At 38.8% G+C, this 25864-nt stretch overlaps 1 protein-coding gene across 1 annotated transcript in view; it reads left to right on the top strand.

Annotated features, from left to right (window-relative positions):
- Positions 1-25864, top strand: part of SPTLC3 (serine palmitoyltransferase long chain base subunit 3) — a 131076-nt gene that overhangs the window by 46022 nt on the left and 59190 nt on the right. Inside the window, exons 5-6 of the mRNA XM_049651143.1 lie at positions 15403-15527; positions 17717-17810. Of these exons, the coding sequence (XP_049507100.1) occupies positions 15403-15527; positions 17717-17810 (219 nt within the window). The remainder of the gene's footprint in view (positions 1-15402; positions 15528-17716; positions 17811-25864) is intronic.

Here is a 25864-nt window from a genome sequence, read left to right on the forward strand (position 1 = left end):
AAACAAACACACATAAGTTAAAGTTCTTCCAGGGTCACCTGGGTGGCTCAGTTGGTTAAGCATCTGACTTCGGCTCAGGTCATGATCTTGCGGCTTGTGAGTTCAGGCCCCACGTCGGGCTCTGTGCTGATAGCTCAGAGCCTGGAGCCTGCTTTGGAATCTGTGTCTCCTCCTCTCTCTGCCCCTCCCATGCTCATGCTCTGTCTCTCTGTTCTCAATAATAAATAAATGTTAAAAAAAAAATAATAAAAAAGTTCTTCCAAAGGATGAAAAGTAGATAGATCTCAGCCAGACACTTGCCTCTCACCTGCCTGCTGCACCCACCACCAATGCACTCAGAGCCCAAGAGGGAGGTCCAGTCAGTAAAAAGGGCAACAAAGAGAGAGCCCAGGAGTAAGGTTGTTTGCCCGATCTGCACCTGCAAATATTAGAACTGAGCCCAAAATACACCGAGCTGCAAGTAACGATAAGTAATGAAACATTTCCAGACTCATATGTACACAATTGCAAATGCTGTTTTTAAGAGGTGAAATGACGTGCTGCTGTTTAGTGTCATGTACAACGAAACAATCATGGCATGCAGAATTAAGGGAGTCTTTGTCTTGTGGTCAATTTAACCTTCCATCTAGGCTGATGAGGGGAAGGGTGCATTTTTTAAATATCCTAAATAGGAAGCAGAGTGACATGGCAAGTTGGAGTCACAATCAAGCATTCAAAATGCCAGACACATTTTTAATTCTTCTCTTCTATATTCATGGGTGGGGTTTTTTTTTTTTTTGTTTGTTGTTCGTTTTTTGTTTTTTGTTTTGGTTGGAATTCTCCTTGATCGGGGCAGTCTACTTCAAACTGTGTGCCAGATACCATATCTTTGGTAATTACAGCCTAGTTATTCCCAAGAATTTTGTTAACATGTCATGAAAGATTAGAAATTTTTGATTTTGGTGTGTTATTGCAAACTCTAAACTGAACCGCTTCTCAAAAGTTGAAGATACTGCTGCTCAATATCCTTTTTTTAAGGTGGTTTGCCTCCAGATTTTTAGCTGGAAAGTCACCTGAATAACTGTTTACATTTAGATTTTCAGTACTGGGATTGAAAATTGTGTACAAATTGTTCATGATGTCTGAGGATTAACATCAACCAATGATCAATAATATCTCCCTTATGCAAGGTATCCCCGCATTTGATCTTTGAATTTCTTTATCTGAAAGAACTATTTAATTTTTCTGTATGTGGAAGATGTTTGCCTGTATTGGTTCGACAATGAAAATGTAATGCAGCAGCCCCTGGGGGAAAGTAATTATATAATTGCTCATTCTTCTTTCATATGAATTAAGCTGAAGAGTAAAGAAGAAGCTAAACTTTGGGGCGCCTGGGTGGCGCAGTCGGTTAAGCGTCCGACTTCAGCCAGGTCACGATCTCGCGGTCTGTGAGTTCGAGCCCCGCGTCAGGCTCTGGGCTGATGGCTCGGAGCCTGGAGCCTGTTTCAGATTCTGTGTCTCCCTCTCTCTCTGCCCCTCCCCCGTTCATGCTCTGTCTTTCTCTGTCCCAAAAAAATAAATAAAAAACGTTGAAAAAAAAATTTAAAAAGAAGAAGCTAAACTTTAAAAAATAGACAAACAACGTAACGTGTGGCGCAAATGGAAACAAAAAGGAAAGCAGAAGATTAGCTTAAAGTTGTTAGCCATTACACACAATAAGAGACTCACCTTATAAAAATGATGTGGAGAGCCCGTAATGAAGACAGATACAACTCCTAAGTCCTCTATGAATCAAGTAACACTATTTTTCTGTACACCTGGAAATTAAAATAATGAACTATGGGAGGCTTTGAAAGTCATGTGGGTCAATTTAACATTCCACAGGCTTATTAGAAACAAAAGAAAGAAAAATAAAATAGTGATAGGAGACCACAAAGTACCTCCCAGTCCTTGAAAAGTAAAGGAGGAAGGAAGGGAGGGAGGGAGAGAGAGAAGGAGGGAGGGAGGGAGGGAGGGAGGGAGAAGAAAGGAAGGCAGGGGGAAAGGAAGGAAGATATAAAACATAAAGGGCACTAACAATTTAACTATTGAGCTTCATTTAATATTTATATATTGAATTATGAGCCCTAAAACATATTACCAGCATAATTCATCTTTCTAAATAGTTACTGAATTTTCACAAAAAAATTTACTATATTTTATGCAACAAAGAAAACCTCTTTAAATTCCAAAACATAGAATCTACAGGGGTCACATTCTTGGATCACAGTGAAATAAAGCTAAAAATAAATAACAAAATTAGAAACAATTCCTTGTTTTAAAACCTCTGGAAGACTTTAAAGCCCTTTCCTAAAAGGTTCTTGAATCAAAAGGGAAATGAACTTACATTTACATTGCTTTAAACATGCAACTAACAACTATGAGAACACCATAGGGTCCAGCTTTTTCTTTAAGAAGAAAGATTGAAGCTAGTAAAATAAGCTATTCATGCAGTAAGGAATAAAAGGAAAACAGAAGTATTGAATTATTAAAAATAAAAACAGAAACTTACAAATTAGAGAAGGACAGTTTCTATTGGACTAAGGCATCTGTATTTTAATAAGTCACTAGAAGTGATTTTGATGAGCAGCAACCAGAGTTGATGACCACTGAACAAAATCTGACAAACAAGCATTTAATAAAAGGAAAATTGAAGGCAGTATTACTTAGTAAAAAAAAAAAAAAATGTAAGCAACTGACATTGCAAATCCAACAGTGTATTCAAATAACAAGATGCTAGGATCAAGAAGCTAGGATCAAGTCCCCTTCAGGGACTATGAGGATCATTAGCCCAATAATAAAGCAATTCATGATATTGAAAGATCCAAAGGGGCCCCTGGATGGCTCAGTTGGTTAAGCGTCCCTCTTGATTTCAGCTCAAGTCATGATCTTATGGTTTGTGAGTTTGAGCCCTGTGTTGGACTCTGCACTGACAACGTGGAACCCGCTTGGGATTCTTTCTCTCCCTCTCTTTTCCTATCTCCTGCTCTCTCTCTCTCAAGATAAATAAAATAAACATTTGTTTTAAAAAAGGAAGATCCAAGAAGAAAACACGATTATCTTGATAGATATCACTAAGCATTTATAATATTCCTTACACAAATTTTAATAGAATAAAAATAGGAGATTCTAGAATGCAATAAAAAAATACTTCAAACAAAGAAACTGTACTACATTTCATGATGAGACACTAGAAGCTTTCACTTTAAAGTCAGAAAAAAGATGAAGATGTGTTTTACCATCTTTAATATTTGGAAGTACTAGACAACATAATATTCATTCACTTTTCATTCTTTAAGTCAATAAATATTTATTGAATGACCATCATGTGAGAGAATAAGAAGTATAGGTATAATAAGAGGTAAATTAACCATTATTGCTAGATGATTTGATTGTTCACCTCTCTGGTTTTCAAGCTGTGATCTGTGAGGAGCAAAGGGGACCTCTGGAGGGGCTCTGTCTTGGGGCCACCACAGAGATAAGAGGGAGCTGAGAAGGAGGGACAGAGTTTTGGTCTACTTTCTTCCATTTTACGTATTTAAATAGCAAAAAATTTATTAGAAATAATAAGTATCTGGGACGGCTGGGTGACACAGTTGGTTAAGCATCCAACTTTGTCTCAGGTCATGATCATGCGCTTTGTGAGTTCGAGCCCCATGTCGGGCTCTGTGCTGACAGCTCAGAGCCTTTAGCCTACTTCAGATTCTGTGTCTCCCTCTTTCTCTGTCCCTACCCTGCTCATGCTGTCTCTCTCTGAAAAATAAATAAACAATTTAAAAAATTTTAATAACAAGATAAAATTCATAAAGCCAATAATCAATAATCAGTAAGAAGATATATTAGAGAAATTATACTATTCATAAGTATGAACAAAACTAGCAAACACCTAGGGAATGAACTTATGTTCAAAATGTCTAGAAACTATTTGAAGAAAACTGTAAAAATTTTGTAAAAAACTTAAAAGAAGACTTGAAAAAATTAGAGATAACATATCCTAGAAGGTAATGACTCAGTGTTATACTTGTTTTTAAATGTTTGTTTGTTTGTTTATTTATTTAGAAAGAGAGAGAGCATGTCCGTGTGAGCACATGAGCAGGGGAGGGGCAGAGAGAGAAGAAGAGAATCCCAAGCATGCTCCACGCGGTCAGCGCAGAGACCCACCCGGGCCTTGATCTCACAAAGTGTGAGATCATGGCCTGAGCTGAAACCAAGAGTCAGACGCTCAACCGACTGAGCCACCCAGGAACCCCTCAGTGTTATACTTCTATATCAGTTCTTCACCAAATGAGTATGTACACTGAACACATTCCTAATGACATTAATGGACAGGGTGAGGAGGTCGGGAAGTGGAAGTGGAAGTCTAGAGACAGGCACACTTGGCACACTTATTTGTAGACAATAAAAACAACTTTGGGACACCTGGGTGGCTCAGTCCTTTGAGCATCCAACTCTTGATTTTGGCTCAGGTCATGATCCTAGAGTCATGGGATCAAGCCCTGTATCAATTGGGCTCCGTGCTGAGCATGGAGCCTGCTTAAGATTCTCTCTTTTTTGGGGCACCTGGGTGGCTCAGTCGGTTGAATGTCTGACTTCAGCCCAGGTCATGATCCTGCACTTTGTGGGTTTGAGTCCCACGTCGGGCTCTGTGCTGACAGGCTCAGAGCCTAGAGTCTGCTTTGGATTCTGTGTCTCCCTCTCTCTCTCTGCCCCTCCCCAAGTCTGTCTCTCTATCTCCAAAATAAATAAACGTTAAAAAAAAAAATTCTCTCTTTTTCTCTCCCTTTACCCCTCTCCCCTGCTCCCATACTCTATCTCAAAAAAAAAAAAAAATTTAAAAGAATGATTTTTCATATCAGTTGGAAAAGGACCAATTATGTCATAATTAGTGTCATGATAAATGGCTGATCATATAAGGAAATAAGTTAGATTCCTACTTCATGTATTATATCTAAGTAAATTACACTTGTGTAAATTGCAAATGCATTTGAGATTGAAATATAAAAAATAAGAATGACCACCACCACCAGAAATAACTACATAAATAAAATCAAAACTGAATGAGTAAGTGAGGTGATGAATAAATGAACAAATGAACACAGGAAAAGGACTCCAACAATTCAAATACAAAATGTACTTTTCTGCTTTCCTTGGTAAGGGCACTGCTAGGACTATCAGGCTGTAGCTCCTCTGATATGTGCAATGCCTCTGTCTTAGTCCAATCAAGCTGCTATAACAAAATATCACAGACTATGTGACTCATAAACAATAAAGTTCATTGCTCACCATTCTAGAGACTGCCAGCATGGTCAAGTGAGGGCACTCTTCCATGTTGCAAACTTTTGGTTATATCCTCACATAGTGGAAGGGATGAGCCAATTGTCTGGGACCTCTTTTATAAGAACACCGATCCTATTTATGAGGGCTTCATCTTTCTGACCTAATCACTTCCCAAAGGCCTCACCTATTACCACCATCACTTTGGGCATTAGGTTTCCAATATAAATTTGGGGGAGACACAAACATTCAGACCATAGCAGCCTCTTCCGTAGCTTGTCACTTGATCATATTTCAGTTCTACCCATAATAACCTCCAGCAGAATTCATCTCACCTAATTCACCTTACCCAGAAGAATGTCCTCTTAGAGGGAGGGATCCACTTTAAATGACTCCCAGACTGACACCATGCAACACAGGCCACCCATGTCCATGGAAAACAGGTACTTTTCCCTGTTAGAGGAAAGGAAGCTTGTTCCCAGCCCAACCTCTAGGCACAACTACTTGCCCTTCAGATTTGTCAAGCCTGATTCAGATAGTTGTCTACTGTGTTCTCATGCTCAGGAGAACCGGAGAAAGCACTCCCAGAAATCATAAGAGAGAAGAGCCAACGAAATGAAGCATTTAAACTCCTGTATGTAAAAGTCATGTCCACGAAGTTAAAAGTCAAACAACAAAATTAGAAGAAGTGGGCCAAGATTTTGACAACGTGCAAAAGAGCAAAACTTTACAGTCAGGATAGCGTGATGTTTCTCCATCTTTTGTTCTTTATCACTGCTTCCCGTGGTATTTTAACATTGCATATATAATAACCACCTGTTTAATGAGGTCATGGATATCTGTACCTTATACACAGAGTAAGTTATCTGCCCTCCCTCCAAGAACAGGTGGTCACTGTCGGGAGTAACAACATCCCTGCTGAGAATGCATAGGGTAGTAATTACCTTTCAAGAGAAATAGATGGTGACTAGAAGGGGGCACAAAGGGACTTCTTAGGTGCTGTCTGTATTGTTTTTTTTTTTTTTATCTTGATGCAGTTAATACGTGTGTTCACTTTTTGAAACTTCATAGGGTTCTATAATTACAATTTGTTTCCTTTTCTTTTTTTTAAGTTTATTTCTTTTGAGAGTGAGAGAGAGACAGTGTATGCGTGAACAGGGGAGGGGCAGAGAGAGAGGGAAAGAGAGAATCCCAAGCAGGCTCCATGCTGTCAGCACCCAGCCCAATGTGGGGCTCGAACTCACAAACCATGAGATCATCACCTGAGCTGAAATCTAGAGTTGGTTGCTTAACAGGCTGCACCACCCAGGCGCCCCAATTTGTTTCCTTTTCTATATGTATGTTATAGTGTATGTATAATGTATATGTTTAGTGTTTGTACAGTGTAATGAAAATCTTACTTTAAGAAGTAGATCCAGTACACAAATAGGCCATTAAAAGCAAGCAAGCAAGCAAGCAAGCAAGAAAGAGAAAGAAAGAAAGGTAAATGGCCAATGAACCTGTGGAAATACTCTGCCCCAATAATCAAAGAATGTTTAAGACATAGAGTTCCCATTTTTTGCCTGATTGGCAAAAGTTAAAAAAAAAATCCCATAATTTCAAAGGACTAAAGGGCACTCTTATAAACTGTTGACAGAGTATATTGGAAGGCAATTTGAAAATGTATCAATAGAAAGCCATGTAACTCAGCAATTTCATTTTGAGAAATTTTGCCTTAAAATTTTTGAATGAGTGCTCAAAGATGTATGATCAAGAATAATCAGTGCAATATGTTGAATAATAGTAAAAACTGGGAAAAATAAGTGAATTTCCAACAATAGAAAATTGATTAAATATACTTGGTAGGTCTGGTTAACATAATGTTATTTAAGCATGTAAATATTATAAATGTAATTTCTTAGCACCATGATTGAGAGCAGAGGCTCTGGGTTTAGTTTGCTTCGGTTCAAATTCTAGTTTTCCCCTTTGACTTGCTAGGGCTTGAGATAAACTCTGTGCCTTCCTGGCCTTCAGTTTTCTCCTCTGTAAAATGGAAAATAGATTGTTAAGAGAATTAAACAAGTTTTATAACAGTATGTATATCATGAGTACATTTTTAAAAATATATTTTACTTGAATATTTGCATGATACAGATGGTTATACTGTATTTTGTATTTAATTTCTGATTCTTCCACAATGATCTCATATTTCTCAGGTCAGTTATTTCCTTAAAAGTCAACAAGAGTCTAAAATGAAGGCACAGACTTATGAAAATAATTCTGACACTTCCAAGACATGCCCACTAAATCAGACCAAATTTTCCGGTCTACTGAAAGGACCCCGCCACAGGCTATGTGGATTCTTGAGCTTAAACCGCTGGCTCTCAAACTTCAGCTCACATCAGAATTACCTGCAGGGCTTGGAAAAACACAGGTTGTTGGCCCCACCTACAGTTTCTGGTTCAGCTGGGCTGGAATAGAACCCAAGATCTCACATTTCTAATGACTTCCCAGGTGATATTGATGCTACTGCTCTAGGGACTAAACTTTGGGAACCACTGGAAACTATGTTGCATGGCCACCTTTCTTGACCAAATTAGTCAAACATTTTCCAAAAAGGCAATGGTGTTTTACTTTATGTGGAGTGAATACCACATATGCCTGGGAGTGGAGGAGTATAAATAAAAACTGTAAAGTAGGTAAGAGGCAAGCCAGAAAATCAGAGAAGCAAGTTGATGTCTGAGTGCATCCTGCCACACATTGCTGGTCTAAATGTCCAAATCCAGGAAACGTTAAATTCAGGCAAAGGAAAGAGAAACTTTTGTTTCCTTTCTTCCCCCCTCCCCCACTTTTATCCTATAAGGGTATTTCGTTTCTCTCTCTTTCTTTTCCTGGGTAAGAGCAAATGTGTAGTAACAGTATATGATTTGAATACATACCCTCTATAAGCCCTTTGTGCTGCTGGCAACTGTTGGTCAGAAGTTCACTTCTAAAAAAACACACTCATGGAATTGTGGCAAGACTAACTCTGCTTCAAGCAAAGCTCATCTCTACTTAGAGACTTCTCTTCCTTTGAAAAGGAAAGCCTTGTGCTTGATTCAGCTCATCAGGGAAACCTGAATAGTAAACATACCTCAAAACTGCCTAGTGCAGACTATTCACTCAAGTCATAATTGGAATTTTAAGAAGTAGCCTTCAAACAGCTTCATCTTAAAAACATCAGAAGGGACATATTAAGTTAGGAAACGATGCGACTGGATAGAACAGGAAATTATTTTCCATGTTCAAGCTTCGGATGTGATATTTATGTTAGTTGTACCAATTTGCTGAAATTTCTATTTCTCAGTTTGAGAACATGATCCTAAATCATTCGATAATTTTTCTCCCTCTTTATCTTCCTGGAAAATTGTTTGCTATCATTTCATTCAAATTATCATGGCTCTTTCTGTGTTTCTTTCTCAAATATTTGTGTCTAGATCCAGGAAACATATAGTCTCACCAGCCTGAACTATTGAAATAGGGGCCAGCCTGAATCTGCAAAATGTCTGAATTAAAGCAATTTCAAATAAATATCATCTTATGGCCTTAAAGTTCCTATGAGATTGAGCAGTTTCTAAGAAATTGCTACTAAGTAGAGATCTTGTTTTCTTTTTTAAAAAAAGCAATTTTAATTAATACCATTTTATGCAAATCAATGCTATAAACATGCTTTAAAGCAGTGGATTTGATTAAATAAGCTATAAACATCCCCACATCAATTAGCTGTACCTTCTTAATTTACACAGCAAAACCCTTCTTCATAAACAGTGCCAGCTCCTCTCCGACCAAATTATTGTAAATTCTGATTAATGAGATTTCATTGTGTTTCTCTTAAGCCTCTTTATTTTTCTTTAAGAGTATTTTTAATGGGAGACAGACTCTCAGGGGAATTGTTTGGGAGTAGGAAAATGAAAGGGTATCTCAGTTTCTGAAAGCCTTTTGGTAATTTCCAGATACCTCTTATAGTTCTGACAAGGTAATTGCCCCTCTCTTGACAATGACAGAAATTACAGCACAGCCAAATTGCAACGAGCAGAGATATTTCTGCAAGTGCAGATTTCGCCTTGTAGGTTCAACAGAGCCAAGCGAGCATAACAATTCAACAAGATATCCCAATAATTTTATGTAAGTATAATACTTTCCAGCAAGGCGATGCCTGGGATGAGTGAACAAAGTTGAACTCGGAATTTCAGAATATATGCGTGTTCCTCCACCCTCTCTCCACCCACACAAATAGGATACGATGCGATGCATGAAGCCTAGAGCTTTTTAATAACCTGCCAATCAATGTGTCTGCAGTCAGTGGGCTGAGGAGTCAAGACTGGACACCGGTTCTCCTGGGTTCCACTGAAGAGCTCTTGGCACTACCCCATACTATTCATAGCTGACATCAGAGACCATCTACCTCAAAGGTCACCCAACTATTCCAGCTGCCCCCTGTTTTCGTACTGCCTGCAGGTCACAAACACTTCGTACAATTTTAAGCGGTCAAAAAAAATAAAAGTAAGAATAATATTTTGCAACATGTGAAATTATATGGAATTCAAATTTCGGTATCCATCAAAGTTTTATTGGCACACAGCCACAGCCATTCTTTTGTGTACTGTCTATGACCACTTTCACTTTATAACGGCAGAGCTGAATAGTTGTAACAGAGACCGTCTGGCCCACAAAGTCAAAATATTTTCTCTCTGGCCCTCTATAAAATGTTTGCTGTGTAGATGAGCACTCGCCGTCATAGCAGTAGGGAAGAGGAGTCCTCTAGATTTATTAGCAATTGTTCAGATTTCCAAATCCAGTGCACATCAACGTATATCAAAGTTTTGTCTCTTTTATTTCATTTAGACACACAAAAAAAATCCTGTTACATCTAAACACACTAAGGATACAGATTAACTTTCATTGACACCAGCACCTATATGTATCCTTTATAGTCACTGATATCAACTTGAGGAAGACCAAGGACCTTGTCAATGTCTACTCTTAACTTCCCACATTCAGGTCCCCAGTTCAAGCAAAGTGGCTCAGATGTGGGCTGATAGCCATGGCACAACTGGAACAGCCAGATGAGCCCACTGGCAGGTTGTCATGACAAATGCCAGTCTGCTCCTAGATCAAGTCTAAAGAACAATCTACAAACAGGATATTCTGGACAAAAAGTGACTACAGTCACAATTTGAAAACTAGTCTTCACGTGTGCCACACAGAAGACATGGGGTGGTGAAACAGGCTTGTTAATAACACCCACACCCTTTACTATTAGTCAGTGTCAGTTTGAAGGCCAGCAGTCTTTATGTTCTGACTAAAGAGTATGAACCAGTCAGTATCAATAAAAATCCAGCAGAAGTATCCAGTCTATAAACATAATATCCATACTTTCTCCTGCATCTAATTTTTATTGATTTGACTGATGGTGCTAAGCCCAGTGTTTGGCGCATGAAAATACCATGGAGAGAGCTGGGAAGAGGACACATCCTGCTTATATTTGTTCTTTTATTCACAAAGCAGGTTTGCAGTATCCCATTGGATAAATAAACCTTCAGGATGAGAATAAATGTCAATATATGCACAACGTAGCAATTTGGAGATCCATTGTCACTAGCCAATTTGCGGCTGTTGTTGACCTTCAGAGACTGAAAAACAGAAACAAAACCAAAGTCAGAGAGAAAAAGAAGTAAAAATTATTGTGGATTTATTTGTACCTTTGGTTAGGACTATAGCTATGCTTTCTTGGGATTTAAAAAAAAGCCCATATTTACATAATAAAGACAAAATGTTGACTATAATTTCTAGAACCACTCAAGCATTCAGACCACCAACTGCAGCTTGACATGACTCAGGCACCTCCACCCAAATTGGAGTATAGCCTGAATATTTACAAAAAGCAAGCTTGTTACGTTTTTGTGACTGCTTTGTTTCCTCAAGTCTTCCTACATTTTTAGTTCTTCAGTGTGAAGAGCAGGAGGAGGAAAGTAGCACTCTATTAATACAAATAAGCCATACTTCTCAATATTCCTTAATGAACCACATCCCACCCAGACAGCTTTGCTAACTTTGAGAAGCATGGCTTCCTGAAGTAGAAAATGTCTAGCAATCCTGAGACTCTCTCATATCTGTTTATGAAATTTGAGCCAGGAGCACCAAACAGAGAAATTCTATGATAAGGTGGGTTGGGGGTGAGAACTGTTGTTTTCTATAAATGAAGATAAGCTCCTACGTGCAAAACCACTCATAATTCATACCTCAGCTGTGAGATGTCTGGTCATAGAAATTGGTATATTTGAAAATTAGTTTACTATCCACTTGACCACTGGAAATCCAGAAGAAGGCTGGATCTGTAGACCTAATATGGATACCTGCATTTCCTCTCTTCTCCCTCTCCTTAAGCCAGGGGTAATGATAAAGACCTCATAGAGGGCAATTTCTCAGGTTGTTCTTGGACACACCCACTTCTTATTAGTTGGTTGGCTGTTTGATTGCTTACAATACATTCCACATAATCCTAAGGACTTTTGGTGATGCAACTGTTACAGATATAGCCCTGGGATGGCAGATTTGGGTAAGATGAAGGTGGAGAAAGACATCACAGAGAGTCACCATGAACTTCTACTCATCACTTCTGGGTGACTGGGCCAGGACACAGTTGTCACCCAAGTCTCTGGGAAGGAAAGGCTCATGGGGAAATTTACCAAGTTGGCAATGTTTGGGCACCTTTCACCCTTGCCAGGGACTTCTTCAGGTATGGGTACTTTCAAAGTGGAGCTCACTACTTAGACACCTTGTTGCCCTGGCATCACGTGGCTTCTTGACCTTCTTCCATGTGCAGTCCCCTACTCTGGGCTCAGTTCTGTCCTTATACTCCATCAAAAGTCTGCATGCTACTCAACAAGCACCTAGTGTGTGTTAGTTCTGCACTAGTCTCTATGGTTGCCAAGATGAACATCCTGCACATAGTATTGGCACGCTGAGGGCTCTTTCTGTAGTAGAGAAGATGGCCCCATGAATGTTCTTAGTTCAACTTCATAAGTGTTATAATCATTACGTGATGAAGCTTTTGTGATCTCAGAAGAAAATGACCAAGTGTGCCTGGAGAAGTTGAAAACAGCGCCTGAGGGGGCGCCTGGGTAGCTCAGTCGGTTGAGCGTCTGACTTGGGCTCAGATCATGATCTCACAGTCTGTGAGTTTGAGCCCCGCGTTGATCTCTGTGCTGACAGCTCAGAGCCTGGAGCCTGCCTCGGATTCTGTGTCTCCCTCTCTCTCTGCTCCTCCCCTGCTCATGCTCTGTCTCTCTCTGTCTCAAAAATAAATAAACAAATGTAAAAAAAAAAAAAAAGAAAACAGCACCTGAGGAAAGACATCATGTTAGGTGGACGTCAAAAAGTGAGTGGGAGCTGCAAGAAGACCATTCTATGTGGAGGAAAAAAACAGTCCCAACATCAGGGAAGCCTAAAACAGTACTTCTCCCAACCTCTCTGGAAACTTCCAGAAGAGTTAGCCAGAGGCCGTTCCGTTATTTAGCAGAAGAGCTGGGCCAGAACCCAAGGATGTCATGCCCAGGCCAATGGCCTGGTCACTATCTATCATGGGGTCATTCCCTTTGGATGTAGTCTCTGTTAGGTAAAAACAAATACAATGAGTGATTATGTGCCCATGTCACATCTTTAAATCTTAGTATTTCTTTTTTCTCTGTATCTTTGATAATAAAGTTTTAAATAACAATTTAAGTTTTAACTCCCCTCCCCCCAAGCTTGAGTAAAATTAATTCTGCTAGAATACTTGTTTTACTATGGTTTCTGACATTTGGGAGGATAAATGAATTCTGAACTGAGAAGAAAGGCCAGCAGCCATCTGTTGTATGACAGTGTGACCTCTCAGGAAGGGCAAAGATGATACATGAAATGTGCTCTTTCATATTAAATGCAAAATAAAATTTTGAACTCACTAGTCAATGCCTTCTCAAGTTCAACCCTTCACCATTTTAACACAAGAAGCAAGCTAATTTACCAATTTAAATAAAATTCTGATATCACACTCTGTATAGTAAAACATGTTGACCTTTAGGTTGAAAAAAGCATGTTTATAAGTAATCCTGAATGTGCTAACAATATTCCTCTAACTTAAAGCTGAGTTAAATCTGCTTCTGTGTTCTGTGGTTGCAAATTACGTACCTCCACTTGTACATTTTTGTGTTTTGTCCAATGAATCATCTCCAGCAGCAGTGTCCAATAAAAATATAATGCAAGACATATATGTAATTTAAAATTTCCAGGAGCACCTGGGTGGCTCCATCAGTTAAGTGTCCGACTTCAGCTCAGGTCATGATCTCATGGTCCATGAGTTCGAGCCCGGTGTTGGGCTCTGTGCTAATAGCTCAGAGCCTGGAGCCTGCTTCGGATTCTGTGTCTCCCTCTCTCTCTCTTGCATTCCCTCACTCTGCTTGCACTCTGTGTCTCTCTATCTCAGAAATATAAATAAACATTAAATTTTTTTAATTTTTAAAAATTAAAAAATAAATGAAATAAAATGAAATAAAACTTCTAGTGGCCACATTAAAAAAAGTTAAAAAAAACAAGTAAATTTAATTTCATTGTGGGTTTTGTTTGACCCAATATATCCAAAATATTATCATTTGAACATGTAATCAATATAAAAATATTTATGAACCATTTTACATTATTTTTGTTATTGTTTTTGTTTTGTTGTACTAAACATTCAAAAAATAGTGTGTATTTTACTCTTACAGGACATCTCAGTTCAGACACTAAATTTTCATTGGTTAAAGTGAAATAAGTAGAATATAATCCTACCCAGATAATAAAGTTGTGTTCAGTGGAAAATACTTTACAATGCTTCAGTTTTTAAGTTTAAATAAAGTTAACTAAAATTAACTACAATTTAAAACTCTATTGCACTAACCACATGTAGCTCGTGACTACTATATTGGACACTGCAGATCTAGGACAGTGACGGCAAACAGAAAAATATGAGGATCATTAACATTTACTCTTAGCAAGGCATGAGCGATTCAGGATAAGAAGGAGTCAGAGCATAAGCATATAAAAGATAGCAGGATGGTAAAACATGAACTTTGGAGTTAGACTGGATTATCTCTGCTGGTTTTTATCTGTGACCTCTTTACACCTTGGTTTTCTAATCTATAAAGTAATGATAACTGCATTATTGGGCTTTTAAGATTAAATGAGATAACTTGAATGGTAACCTTTGAAATCTAGCACACTCCAAAGGTTCAATAATTTATAACTAGATTTACTACTGTCTATAGATGTCATGGGATCTGTTTGCATTTAAGTGTGGGGCACCCCCTGGGAGCGTTACAATTTAATTAATCACTTGAGGGATGTAGGGTGAGGGAAGAGAAAAATTGTGGTATTTTTTTGTAGGTTTTATTGCATTATCAATATTTATATATAAAAGCACGCCAGTTGTTAAGTATTAGATTTTCACAAAGCAAACATACCCGTGTAACCAGCATCGAAATCTAGAAACACAACATTTAGAGAATCTCAAAGGTCTCCTCGTGCTCCCAACAAAATTAACCACTATCCTGACTTCTAATGAGAGAGGGTGAGTGGGGGAGGGGCAGAGAGACAGAGGGAGACCCAGAATCTGAAACAGGCTCCAATCTCTGAACACAGTCTGTCAGCACAGAGCCTGACGCAGGGCTTGAACTCGGCAACGGCAAGATCTTGACCTAGGCCGAAGTCGAACACTTAACCGACTGAGTGCCCCAGGCACCCCAGTTTGTAAACTTTAGGTAAATGGATTCAGCCTGTATGCATGTGTAAGTGTCAGACTTCTTTCACGCAACAATATATTTGTGAGATTCTTTTCATTTTGTTGTGTGGGGCACTATTGTTCCTTCCTGTGTTTAATTCTGCTCTGTAAATATCTCCACAAGGCATTTAATTCCTTCATTCTGCAGTATATGAACATTTGGGTTGTTTCTTGATTGGGGCTGTGACAAATATACTTACATTCTCACACATGTCTTTTGGTGATGCACTGGGTTTCGAGTTTTCGATCTTGTTGAGAGAAGGGAAAACTGACTCATCCTATCATTTCCTGTGCAGGAAGTTTGGATAAACACAAAGAGTTGGAGAACCTTGTGGCTGAGTTCCTGAATGTAGAAGCAGCTATGGTCTTTGGGATGGGATTTGCAACTAACTCAATGAATATCCCAGCACTAGTTGGAAAGGTGAGAATTTGTTAACATAATTGTCTTCTTCCGTGTGCCTAAGAATTACAACTCTGGGCAGGTACTATTAGAAGTATGGCTGAGAAGGTCCTTTTTTTTAGGAAAAGCTGATTGGATGTCCAGCTTTCTATTTTTTTTAATTTTTTTTAATGTTTATTTTGAGAGAGAGAGAGAGTGAGAGAATGAGTGCAGTAGGGGCAGAGAGAGAGAGAGAGAAAGAGAGAGAATCCCAAGCATTCTCTGTGCTAATGGCACAGATATGGGGTTTGATCTCACAAATGGCAAGATCATGACCTGAGTTGAAATTAAGAGTCAAACATTTAACTAACTGAGTCATCCAATTGCCCCTGGATGTCCAGCTTTTTAAATAAATATAACAGCTTAGTCCAGCAAATCTGTTCATAATGATATTTCAGTTATAGAATTAAAGCCCTGGATGTGGGTCACATCTCATCTTTGATGATAGTTTAGCAAAAACAGTTAAATTTTTAGGTTCCCAAGTCCCCAGGTGCAATGCAGAAAACACTTATTGGGCATTTATTTGAACAAAACATTTTGCTCATGCCACTCATTTATTCATTAACAAATCACTTGTTGAGAAACTAGTTTGCCCTCATATAAGGCAAGATACAGGACAAAGATGAACAAGATCTGTGCCTTGTAAGTTTATGTAGTTTACAGTCTGGTGGGGGAAACGATACACCAAATAAAATAGGATGAATGCCACAGAAAAGGCATGCACATACATGGAGAAAAGCAAAAGAGTTGCTTCCAAGCTCTTCTTAAGAAAGGCTGAGATGCTTGTGCAAAGTGTGTGACGTGAGAACTGAATCTGTTACTTGTCTGTTAAGTTTTTTTTCTTTAAGGTAAGGAAAAGATAGCAGCATGCATAAAGCACTGAGCTTTAGAAGAACTAGAATATAGGGTAGTGGATGATAAGGAGACTGGAGATGAAGGCAGGTGCCAAATTGCACAGAGCCTTGTAGTTCTCCTTGAGTGTTGGAAATTCTTTCTGAGGAAAATGGGGACATTGATTGGCTGCGTTTAAGTAAGTGCCATAATCAGATTTAGGCTTAAAAAATCTGACTCATGACAACTGAATGCAACATATTATCTTTGATTGGATTCTGCACTGAAAAAAATAGAAGGAAAGAAAACATCTGTAAAAGACATTGACATCATTAGGACAGTTGGGGAAACATGAACTTGGGCTGTCTCTTAGATGATAGTACTACATAAATGTTGGCTTTCTTGGGCGTGATCATTGCATTGTGATTTAGCCAGAGAACATCCTTGTTCTTAGTAAGTACATGCTGAAGAATTTAGGGGTGAGGTATCATCAGGTTTATAAGTAACTCTCAAATGTCCACCAAAAAATTATAAATACACACATACTCATCTAGAGCATTGTTGGCTCTTCCCCAAAAAACTTACAACACTTCATGTGTGAACTTTCTAAAGTATGAGCAAGAACTCAAAGCTTCTGGGTGGCCACAAAAACAAATGGCCACCATAGTTTGTCTCTTCATTTTTTGTATGCTGGAACAATTTTATAGTTTTGAAAGTTTTAAATTAAAAAAGGAAAATAAATTTACAACTGTAATTTATAAGAAGTAAATTTGATTGATCTTTTTCACTTGCCTCAGACTGAATTGCCATCCATACTTTTCCAAATGCAAAGTTTTTAACTGGAAAGCATTGATACTTTGGTCTACAATGATGTCAATACAGAGGAGAATGAGAATAGGAAAACAAGAGCTTGAAAGACCCTGCAGAAAAGACCCCTCCCCTCCAGAACAAGAACACCATATCCCAAATAATCCAACGCATGATTGAGGAACCCCAGCAAATCCACAACCCACCCAAAGTATATCCATTTTCCTGCCAAACATCAATTCTTTAGAAAATACTAGCTGGCATTTAACCAAGATCTTGAATGATCTTCTCTGATGAAAATCAAATGCAAATGATTAAAGATATAATCCCTTAAAATAATCCCCATGTTCATCAGCTAATTGTCTACAGGATTTTACCCATATAGACACCAGGTAAAACTCTTGGCCTTTTAAAATGAAAATGGGTTTGAGGGATGTCTGTTAAAGGTCTTGAAGTGTTGTTCTATTTCCACATGCTATTTTTCTTTAATTTTATTTATTGGCCTGTGCTTTGTGTGTTTGCTTTCTGAACAGGGATGCCTCATTTTAAGTGATGAGTTAAACCATGCATCTCTCGTACTCGGGGCCCGACTCTCAGGTGCAACCATAAGGATCTTCAAACACAACAGTGAGTATCAATGCATCTCTCCTGACATATACTGCTTTCTTCTAGAACATGCGGCTTTGTCCTTGCCCCATTTGAATGGGGGAACTTAGCCTCATGAAACACAATTATGTTTATTTTCACTACTGGCTTGTTAACCTCTGCTGACCTTAAATGGTTGAAGTGTCTTAAACACCTAGATTGCTAACTGTAACCCAAAAACATTAGTGTCACTGTTATTTGTGGTCTTACAGTGCAGCCTCTGAAAACATGACTGATCTCTTAGGACTGACATTTAATCATCAGAAGTGTTATAACTCTCCCTTTTCTATAACGCTGCCTTAGGAAAGTTTTAAGACTTAAGTTTTATGTTATTGTCAGGTAAAAAGTGGTGTTCTTCCTTAGAAGAACTCCTTTCACTATTCCCACCCAGCGCATGCTTACAATCTACTAGGAGAGGCAGATATGTATCAAAGTAGCTGTATTGTGGGTTAAGTAGAAAAAGGGCCACAGCAATACCAGGCAGTGATTAAGAGTACAGGCTTTGGCCAGTGGACCTCTTCATGCTCACCAAAATGGCTAAAATAAAAAAGATGACAACACCAAATATTAGCAAAGATATGAAGCAACTCTCACCCATTGCTGGAGGGTACAATTATACAACTTCTTTGAAAAACAGCTTGGCAGTCTTATAAACATATCCCTATACCATGATCCATAAATTCTTCACCTTGGAATTTCCAGCACATGTCCACAAAAAGGCTTGTACAAGAATGTCCACAGCAGATTTAGTCATAATAGCCAAGACTGGAAACAACCCAAATATCTATAATAGGAGAATGGAAAAGATCTGTTACATTCATATAATGGAATATGACTCTCTGATTTAAAAAAAAAAACAAAAAAAAAAACGGAATAAACTACTGACACCCACACCATGGATGACTCTTCAGAAAAATTATTTTTAATGAAATAAACCAGACACAAAATAGTATATAGTGTATGAGTTTGTTTATAGCAAATAAAAAACAGACAAAACTAATCTATGGTCATAGAAATCACAAAGATGCTTGACTCTGATTGTAGGGGAGGGAATTGGTGAGAAGAGGCATAAAGGAACTTTCTGGGGTCATAGAAATATTTGATATTTTGATTGGGGTGATATTTACATTCTTATTAAAATCATTGAATTTTACATTTAAAATATGTCAACTTCCTCATAAATAAATTTTCCTAAAAATATAATTGTTATCATACAATATCTTTGGTGTTAAAGAAAAAAGTATAGGCTTCCCCCCTGCCCCAAGCATTTGTGTCCTTGTCCTATAGCTTATTAGCATGTGGTGCTAGTCAAATTATTTAACCTTCTTGGATCTCAATTTACTTATTCCAAAAATGATAATTACAATGCCTGATTCACTGATATGTAAGTGAAGGCATATAAAGTGCTTAGCACAATGCCTAGCAGTGAAAACTTCTGAGTCACTTGTACCTGCTGTATTATTGTGATTATTATTATCCTCATCATTTTCATTGCCAGTGCCACCAAAGGATAGTAGAAAACATTATGATGACCCAGAGGAATGCAAAGATCATTTCACTTTGGGGATTGCATGAAATGGATAGTATTTGCCATAGACTTTGAAGGATTAAGAGAATTCTGATCAGGGATATGGGAAAGGAAATTTCTAAACAGAATAACCTGGAGTGTGTAAAAAGCAGCAAGACCTCTAGTGTGAGGCTGAACTACTGGAGAAGAGCTGAAAAATAAGGTCTTGGCCAGTTAATGAAGAACCAATATGTTATATGATATATATGTGTGTGTGTATATATATATACATATGTATGTATATGTATATACACACACACATATATATATACACACATACATACATATGTGTGTATATATATATGTATAAGTATATATGTATGTGTGTATATATATATATATATATATATATATACACATACACAAACTAAGATATATGTACTTCAGGAAGCAACAAAAGGTGTGTTTGGACAGTTCTGCTTCATTCCATGCTGATCTCTGGATGAATTGGCTTTGTTCAATGGCTTTAGTAGCCCTCCCTCGTGTCTAGTGGCAGTGAAAACAAAGGTATAAGCTTTGATTTGAGATAGGCTTTGAACAGCCTCAGAAGGAAAAGACCCATCTGCTTATGGATTGTAAAGATCAACTGTCCCCATAACAGTTCTCATACACCTTCACTATCCTGCGTTTGTTACTATTTGGAATTTAACCCAAATTCTACCATTCTCCAGATTTCCCTTGGCGGTCTATAGAGATGATGATAGAAAGATAGATGATAGATGGATAGATAGATAGATAGATAGATAAGCAGACAGACGTGTATATACTCAACTGGGAGACTAAACGTTTTCTTAAACACTAACCAAGAATTTCCTACTCTCCAGCTTAAGACTTTATGGTAGTGATTCTCCAATGATTCCCCCCCACCCACCTCCCGGTATTTATGCCTTGAATAGTCCCTTCCTGGATTGTCTCAGGATTGGTTTACGTGATCAAAAGAATACAGTAGAAGTGATGATATGTCATTCTTAAGGCTAGGTGTTAAAGGCTTATGGCTTCTGCCTGTTCTTCTCTCTGGCATCACTAGTGAGGGCACTTAAGCAGCCTATACAGAAGAACTGAGGCCTCTTGCCAACAACCATGTGAACAGGATATCTTTACTGATCTTCTGGCTTCACTCAGGCTTTCAGATGACTGTAGTTCCAACATCCTGACTGCAGCTCACAACTTTCTTGAGCCAGAACACCCACCTAAGGTTCCCAAACTCCTAACCTGCAGAATCTGTGGATAATAAGTGTTAATTGTGTTGGGGTAATTTGTTACGTAGCAATAGATAACTAATACAGCTTCTCTAGCCGCCATTGCTGGGGCAGAAGCTGGACACCCAAGTGTCATTTCCTACTTCTTCCTCCTTTGAATCTAAAATGAATGACTCAGCAGACTCGGAGTCCTTTTATGCCACTTACACACCCGGTCACTGGAAAAGCAGCCAAAATGACTTGCAGGACAAGCCATTCTTGGTCTACATAGAGACAAGAAACTTGAGAGCTTGTAGCACATAAGCCAGGAAGTGAAACTGGTTTCGGCTAATGCTTCTTGAGACAATTTCCCATGGCCAATATGGCAAAGGAACGTCAGGCCCTGACCCGCTATGTTAGCAACCCTTCCTTTTGAGGGGAGTGGGGCAAGGGATGGCTTGAATTGATTCTTTTCCTGCTGGCTGAGGCTAAAATATGAATAGAAGAGATAATCATCCCCTGCATTCCAATCCCACAGTTATAAAAAATTCTGCTGTTATTCATGGGTATATAGAGTAGATGCCAACAACATGAACACATCAATGAAGATTATTTCCACATTTTTGTTCAAACACAAATATATACAGATGATTGAACAGAAACCATACAGTGGGAAAACTTCTAAGCAGACCCCTACAAAACAACTTTATTTTAAATACTCAAATAAAGTATGCAGTTCACCCACAGATTGAATCTTTCCATTAGTTCCAACTGCTCAGAAATTATTCCAGGGACAGAGAGAAGTTCAGCCAGCTTCTCCTGGTCCTGCCCATGCCACCCTATGCAGTTATTCCATATCTCTTACTTCAGATTCTAATCTCAGGATAGCAATTCCAGTGAAAATACATCCAACAGAAAGCACAGTAACTATATCAGGAAGAAATCTGACAACATCTGGATAACTGGTAAAAACTGATATCGTTGGTGAGGGACAGGTGAACATTGTGTGTCTCCAGATGTGATACACTGAGAAAGATTCAACATAACTAACATAGTATACAGATCAGAACACTGAGTTTTATTGTTAGACAACCCCAAAGTAGAAACACTTTGTTGGAAAGAAAACAAAAAAAAAGGGAATGTATGCTGTAAATATGCTAATATCATAAAAAACAAAGAAAGGCTGAGGAGATGATCCAGATAAAAGGATACCAAAGAGCTGTGATAACTAAGTACAGTACCAGGCCCTGGACTGGATTCTGAAAGAGATAGGGAGATGCTATAAAGGACATTCCTGACTAATTCACAAAATTGGAATATGGCCAGTAGGTTAGATAATACTAGGTAACATTAGTTACATAGATAAAAAAAATTAGTTAGATAGATAAAATTAGATAGATAGATAGAATGATAAAGTAAATGGAATAGTGTTAATAGATGAATCTGGAAAAAAGAGTATGTGGGCGTTCTTTGTAGTACTCTTATTCTTATAATTTTTTGTTGAGTTTGATATTATCTTCAAATAAAATTTTGCTTGTAAAATTTTTTTTGCTGGAACTTTAACTCAAGAATTTCATTTTATCTACCAATTTTACAAAGCTCTTAAAACATTCAGTAACTTATTCTTCACGCCTTCCCTTTGTGCTCCCAGAAAACAGAAAACATTTCTCATTTACATCTTTCTAATAAATGTTAGCTGTGGTCATTTTATACCGGTAAACAGCACTTACTGCAAATTTACTTTGTGCCAGATGCTGAGCTAGTGGCCTTCTCTGATGTACTTATTTAATCTCATGGACAACCCCATGAGGTAGGTGCTAGTTTACAAATGAGGAGATCCAGGCTTTGAGGTATTAAACAACTTGTCCAAGATCATACAACTGCTCAGTGGTGAAGCCCGGAGCTGTCTGTATAAATGCTGCCCCTTCCAACTAGCTGAGAGTGTGTGCAATGCGGGTCCCGATTCCATCATCTAGTGAAAATTCTATTATTAAACTGCTGTTGCTCTTCAACTTTCTGTGGTTGGTAGAATAATGGCCTTTAAAAATGTCCATGTCCTAATCCCAAAACCTATAAATATATTATGTGATAAAGAGGAATTAAAGTTGCAGATGGAATTCAAGTTGCTAAACAGCTAACCTTAAAGAGATTGTCTGCATGGGTCCAGTGTATTCACAGAGTCTTTAAACGCAGAAAAGGGAAGCAGAGGAGGGAGTGTCAGAGTGATGCCATGTGAGCAAGACTCTGATGGTCACTGCTGGCTTTGAAGAGGGAAGAAGGTCACACACCATGGAATGCCAGAAGCCTCTGAAAGCTAGAAAAGGCAAGGAAATAGATTCTCCACGTACAGCTTCCCGAAAGGAAGGCAGCCGTGCCCACACGTTGATTAAAATCACGTGAGACCCATTTCAGATTTCTGGTCTCCGGAACTGTAAGAGAACATGTTGTTTTGAGCCATTCAGTCTGTGCTAATTTCTTACAGCCTGGTAGGAAATGAATACACTTTCATTCTCACACACAAAGCCTTTGTGCCCACTCACTAGCGTGCTTACTACCTTTAGGAATGGGCACAATTTCCCAGCTATTGTGTTTACATCGCGAAAACAGTCACGTCTGAGAGGGGTTCCTCCAGGGGCCTTTGAATGACTTCTTCCTCGAGACGTGAGAGAGATGAGACGGTGTACAGAGGAGAAAGAATTAAGTAGGATCACGGTATGTAAGGCATCAGTAGCTGCTGACTGTCTTTCCCACTTTGCTGTTCCTAGGATACTACTAAATTCCTCAATAGACAATGATGCTTTAATCCTCAACGTGCATCCATGCAGATTGGAATAATAATGTAAATAAGATGTAGAGGATATTAAGTTGCCTTCCTGTGTGGGGATAAGCATACAACACAACAGAGAAGGAAGCTAATAACGTGTGAGATGGGTTCTTAAGAATGGCCGCCTAAACCAGAATGTACTTAAACATCGGGATGATGGGATTTCACACAACCGTCTACTTGTTCTGCCCTCCTGGGCTTTCCTCTGCCTGTGACCTCTGCTTACACCTTGAGATACTCCCCTGACTTTTGGAGGAGAAGAGGTCCTGTTTTATGTAAATCAGTACTAAAGGATACTCTTTGTTATTTAGAGCAACTGTATATCAGTCAGAATTGTGGATCCTTGAATTTTTTAACTGTGTATGGCTAAAATATACCTAAGGTGCAGTTACACCTATTCAGACCAGTGTAAGCTTTGAATTCTATTTGGACAAGCTTGATGTTCAATCCTATTTGAACAGCTTAAATAACTTCAAGCTATTCCTCATTTCTCTATTTCCCACAAGATCAGAACAAGCAACAAAGGGACCAAACAGAAGGAAAATTGTGAAAGGGAACAGAATCAGAACACACAAAGGCTACCCTCCAGGGGAAAATCTCCAAGGACTCAGAGTGCATTTTTAGCCATACCAAATTCAAAGTCAGGTACTAGAATTCTTTATCACCATAGATTAACTCTTCCTGGATAGTGAATACGGACAATTACTGAGACCATATTTATCGCTAGGCACTATGTTAAGCCCTTTGCATAATCAGTTCATTTAATTTTAACAAAACCCCATATTTATAGTTCTTTCCATTATCTCTACTTATTAAGAGAAAACTGATTCTCAAAATGATTAAATGGCCTGTCCAACATCACACATGATAAACGGCCAGAGTCCAAATTCAAACCCACGTGTGTTGCTCTTATCATGGTTCATTTCTCCCAGGAGCGACCCAGAGACAAGGGTTTGAGTGTAACTCATTTACTTAGGACATGATCCAAGGAAGCACCAGCAGATGAGCAGAGAATGGAGACAGAGAAGGAAAGGCAGCCAACAAAAGGCATGTTGTCAAGCAGGTTACCACAATAGACAGCCAGAGCTTAATCCTACCTGGGAACTCAGTGTAGACATACTTCAGTGGGGTGCGGGAACTGGATTATTTATACACCAATTCCCATGTGTGGGAGGTTGGAGGCTGTTCCTGCTTAGGCTCAGTATGCCCCCACAGCCAGGAAGAAAGCTCTTGGACCAAGAATGGCCTGTGTTTTCAATAAGGAGCCAGGCTGAGGGATATAGGCAGGGCCTGTACAGCATGTGCTAGCTAACACTCTTACCCACTAGCTAAGTCCAGCTACTTCCAGGCCATATCAGTGTATTATTGTGTAAAAATCAATCTATATGATTGCTTGTCCTGTTAGTGGCCTAAATTTTAACCCAGAATGCTAAAATTTAGCCTCTGAATTCCTCTGGCTAAATGCTAAGAATATCTGCATTTTCTCCTTTGGGCAGCTTCAGTGAAATAGCCAGTCCTTGGGTTGCCTTTGTGACTCATTAAGTGCCACAAAAAAGACTCTTCAGCACATTTGACAGTCTAAGCTATGGAGTCAGCTCTGACCAGTGACCAGTAAATCTGTTCTCCACTGCGATTCTGGTGCATTTTGAGAAAGTGGCCCGCAGCTCCTTGGGGCATGTGGATGCCTTTGGTAGACACATTCTCTGGGCTGAGTATTAACACCCTGGCATTTGAGGACCTCAAACCCTGGGTAAATTTTAAGTCTCTGGAAAGGGTGACATCTTGTTGCAGAGATATGGGAAAATCAGGACTGAGTTATTTTTTTTTCTCAGAACCTGCTCACTTTGCTGATAATTACTTAGGATCTAGGTTCTGGAACAGTGTTTCTCAGACTTTAACATACACTGAATTCACTAGGGGGTGGTTGTTTAAATGCAGACTCTGATTCAGTAGACCTGGGACGGGGCCTGAGCCTCAGCATTTCTGCCCATCTCCCAAGTGTCACCAGTACTGCTGGTGCAGGACCACACTTACAAGGCTGTAGGGTAAGCAGGCAATCTCCGACCTAAAGGGTGTCACAAAGGGCTTCTGGAACAAGTCTTGGAGAGGAGAAGCAATTTTTTTCTCAGCTAGGAGAGTTTCAATGAGGTCAGAGGGCTGGGCAGACCAAGAATTTAGAGCAGTTGGAAAAGAAAAAAAGTGGAGAGGAAGAACCAAGGTTCTACCTAGAGGCATTTAAAGGGCAAAGGGAGACAGAACAATGAGTGCAATGTTTGTGGGAAAACTCTGAGTTTTGCTTCTGAGGGCTCAGGAGTGCTGTTTGAGTGGAAGATCAAACCTATAAACAGCACTGAGACTATTTTTTTTTATAAGCCACAACCTTTTAGATCTTAAGGTCCTCCTTGGACTCCTGAACTGAGCTGTTCACTTTAATAAAGACAGTGATTGTTTCTATATGTTTTACAAC

This window comes from Panthera uncia, assembly GCF_023721935.1.
Source record: "Panthera uncia isolate 11264 chromosome A3 unlocalized genomic scaffold, Puncia_PCG_1.0 HiC_scaffold_11, whole genome shotgun sequence".
Lineage (NCBI taxonomy): Eukaryota > Metazoa > Chordata > Mammalia > Carnivora > Felidae > Panthera > Panthera uncia.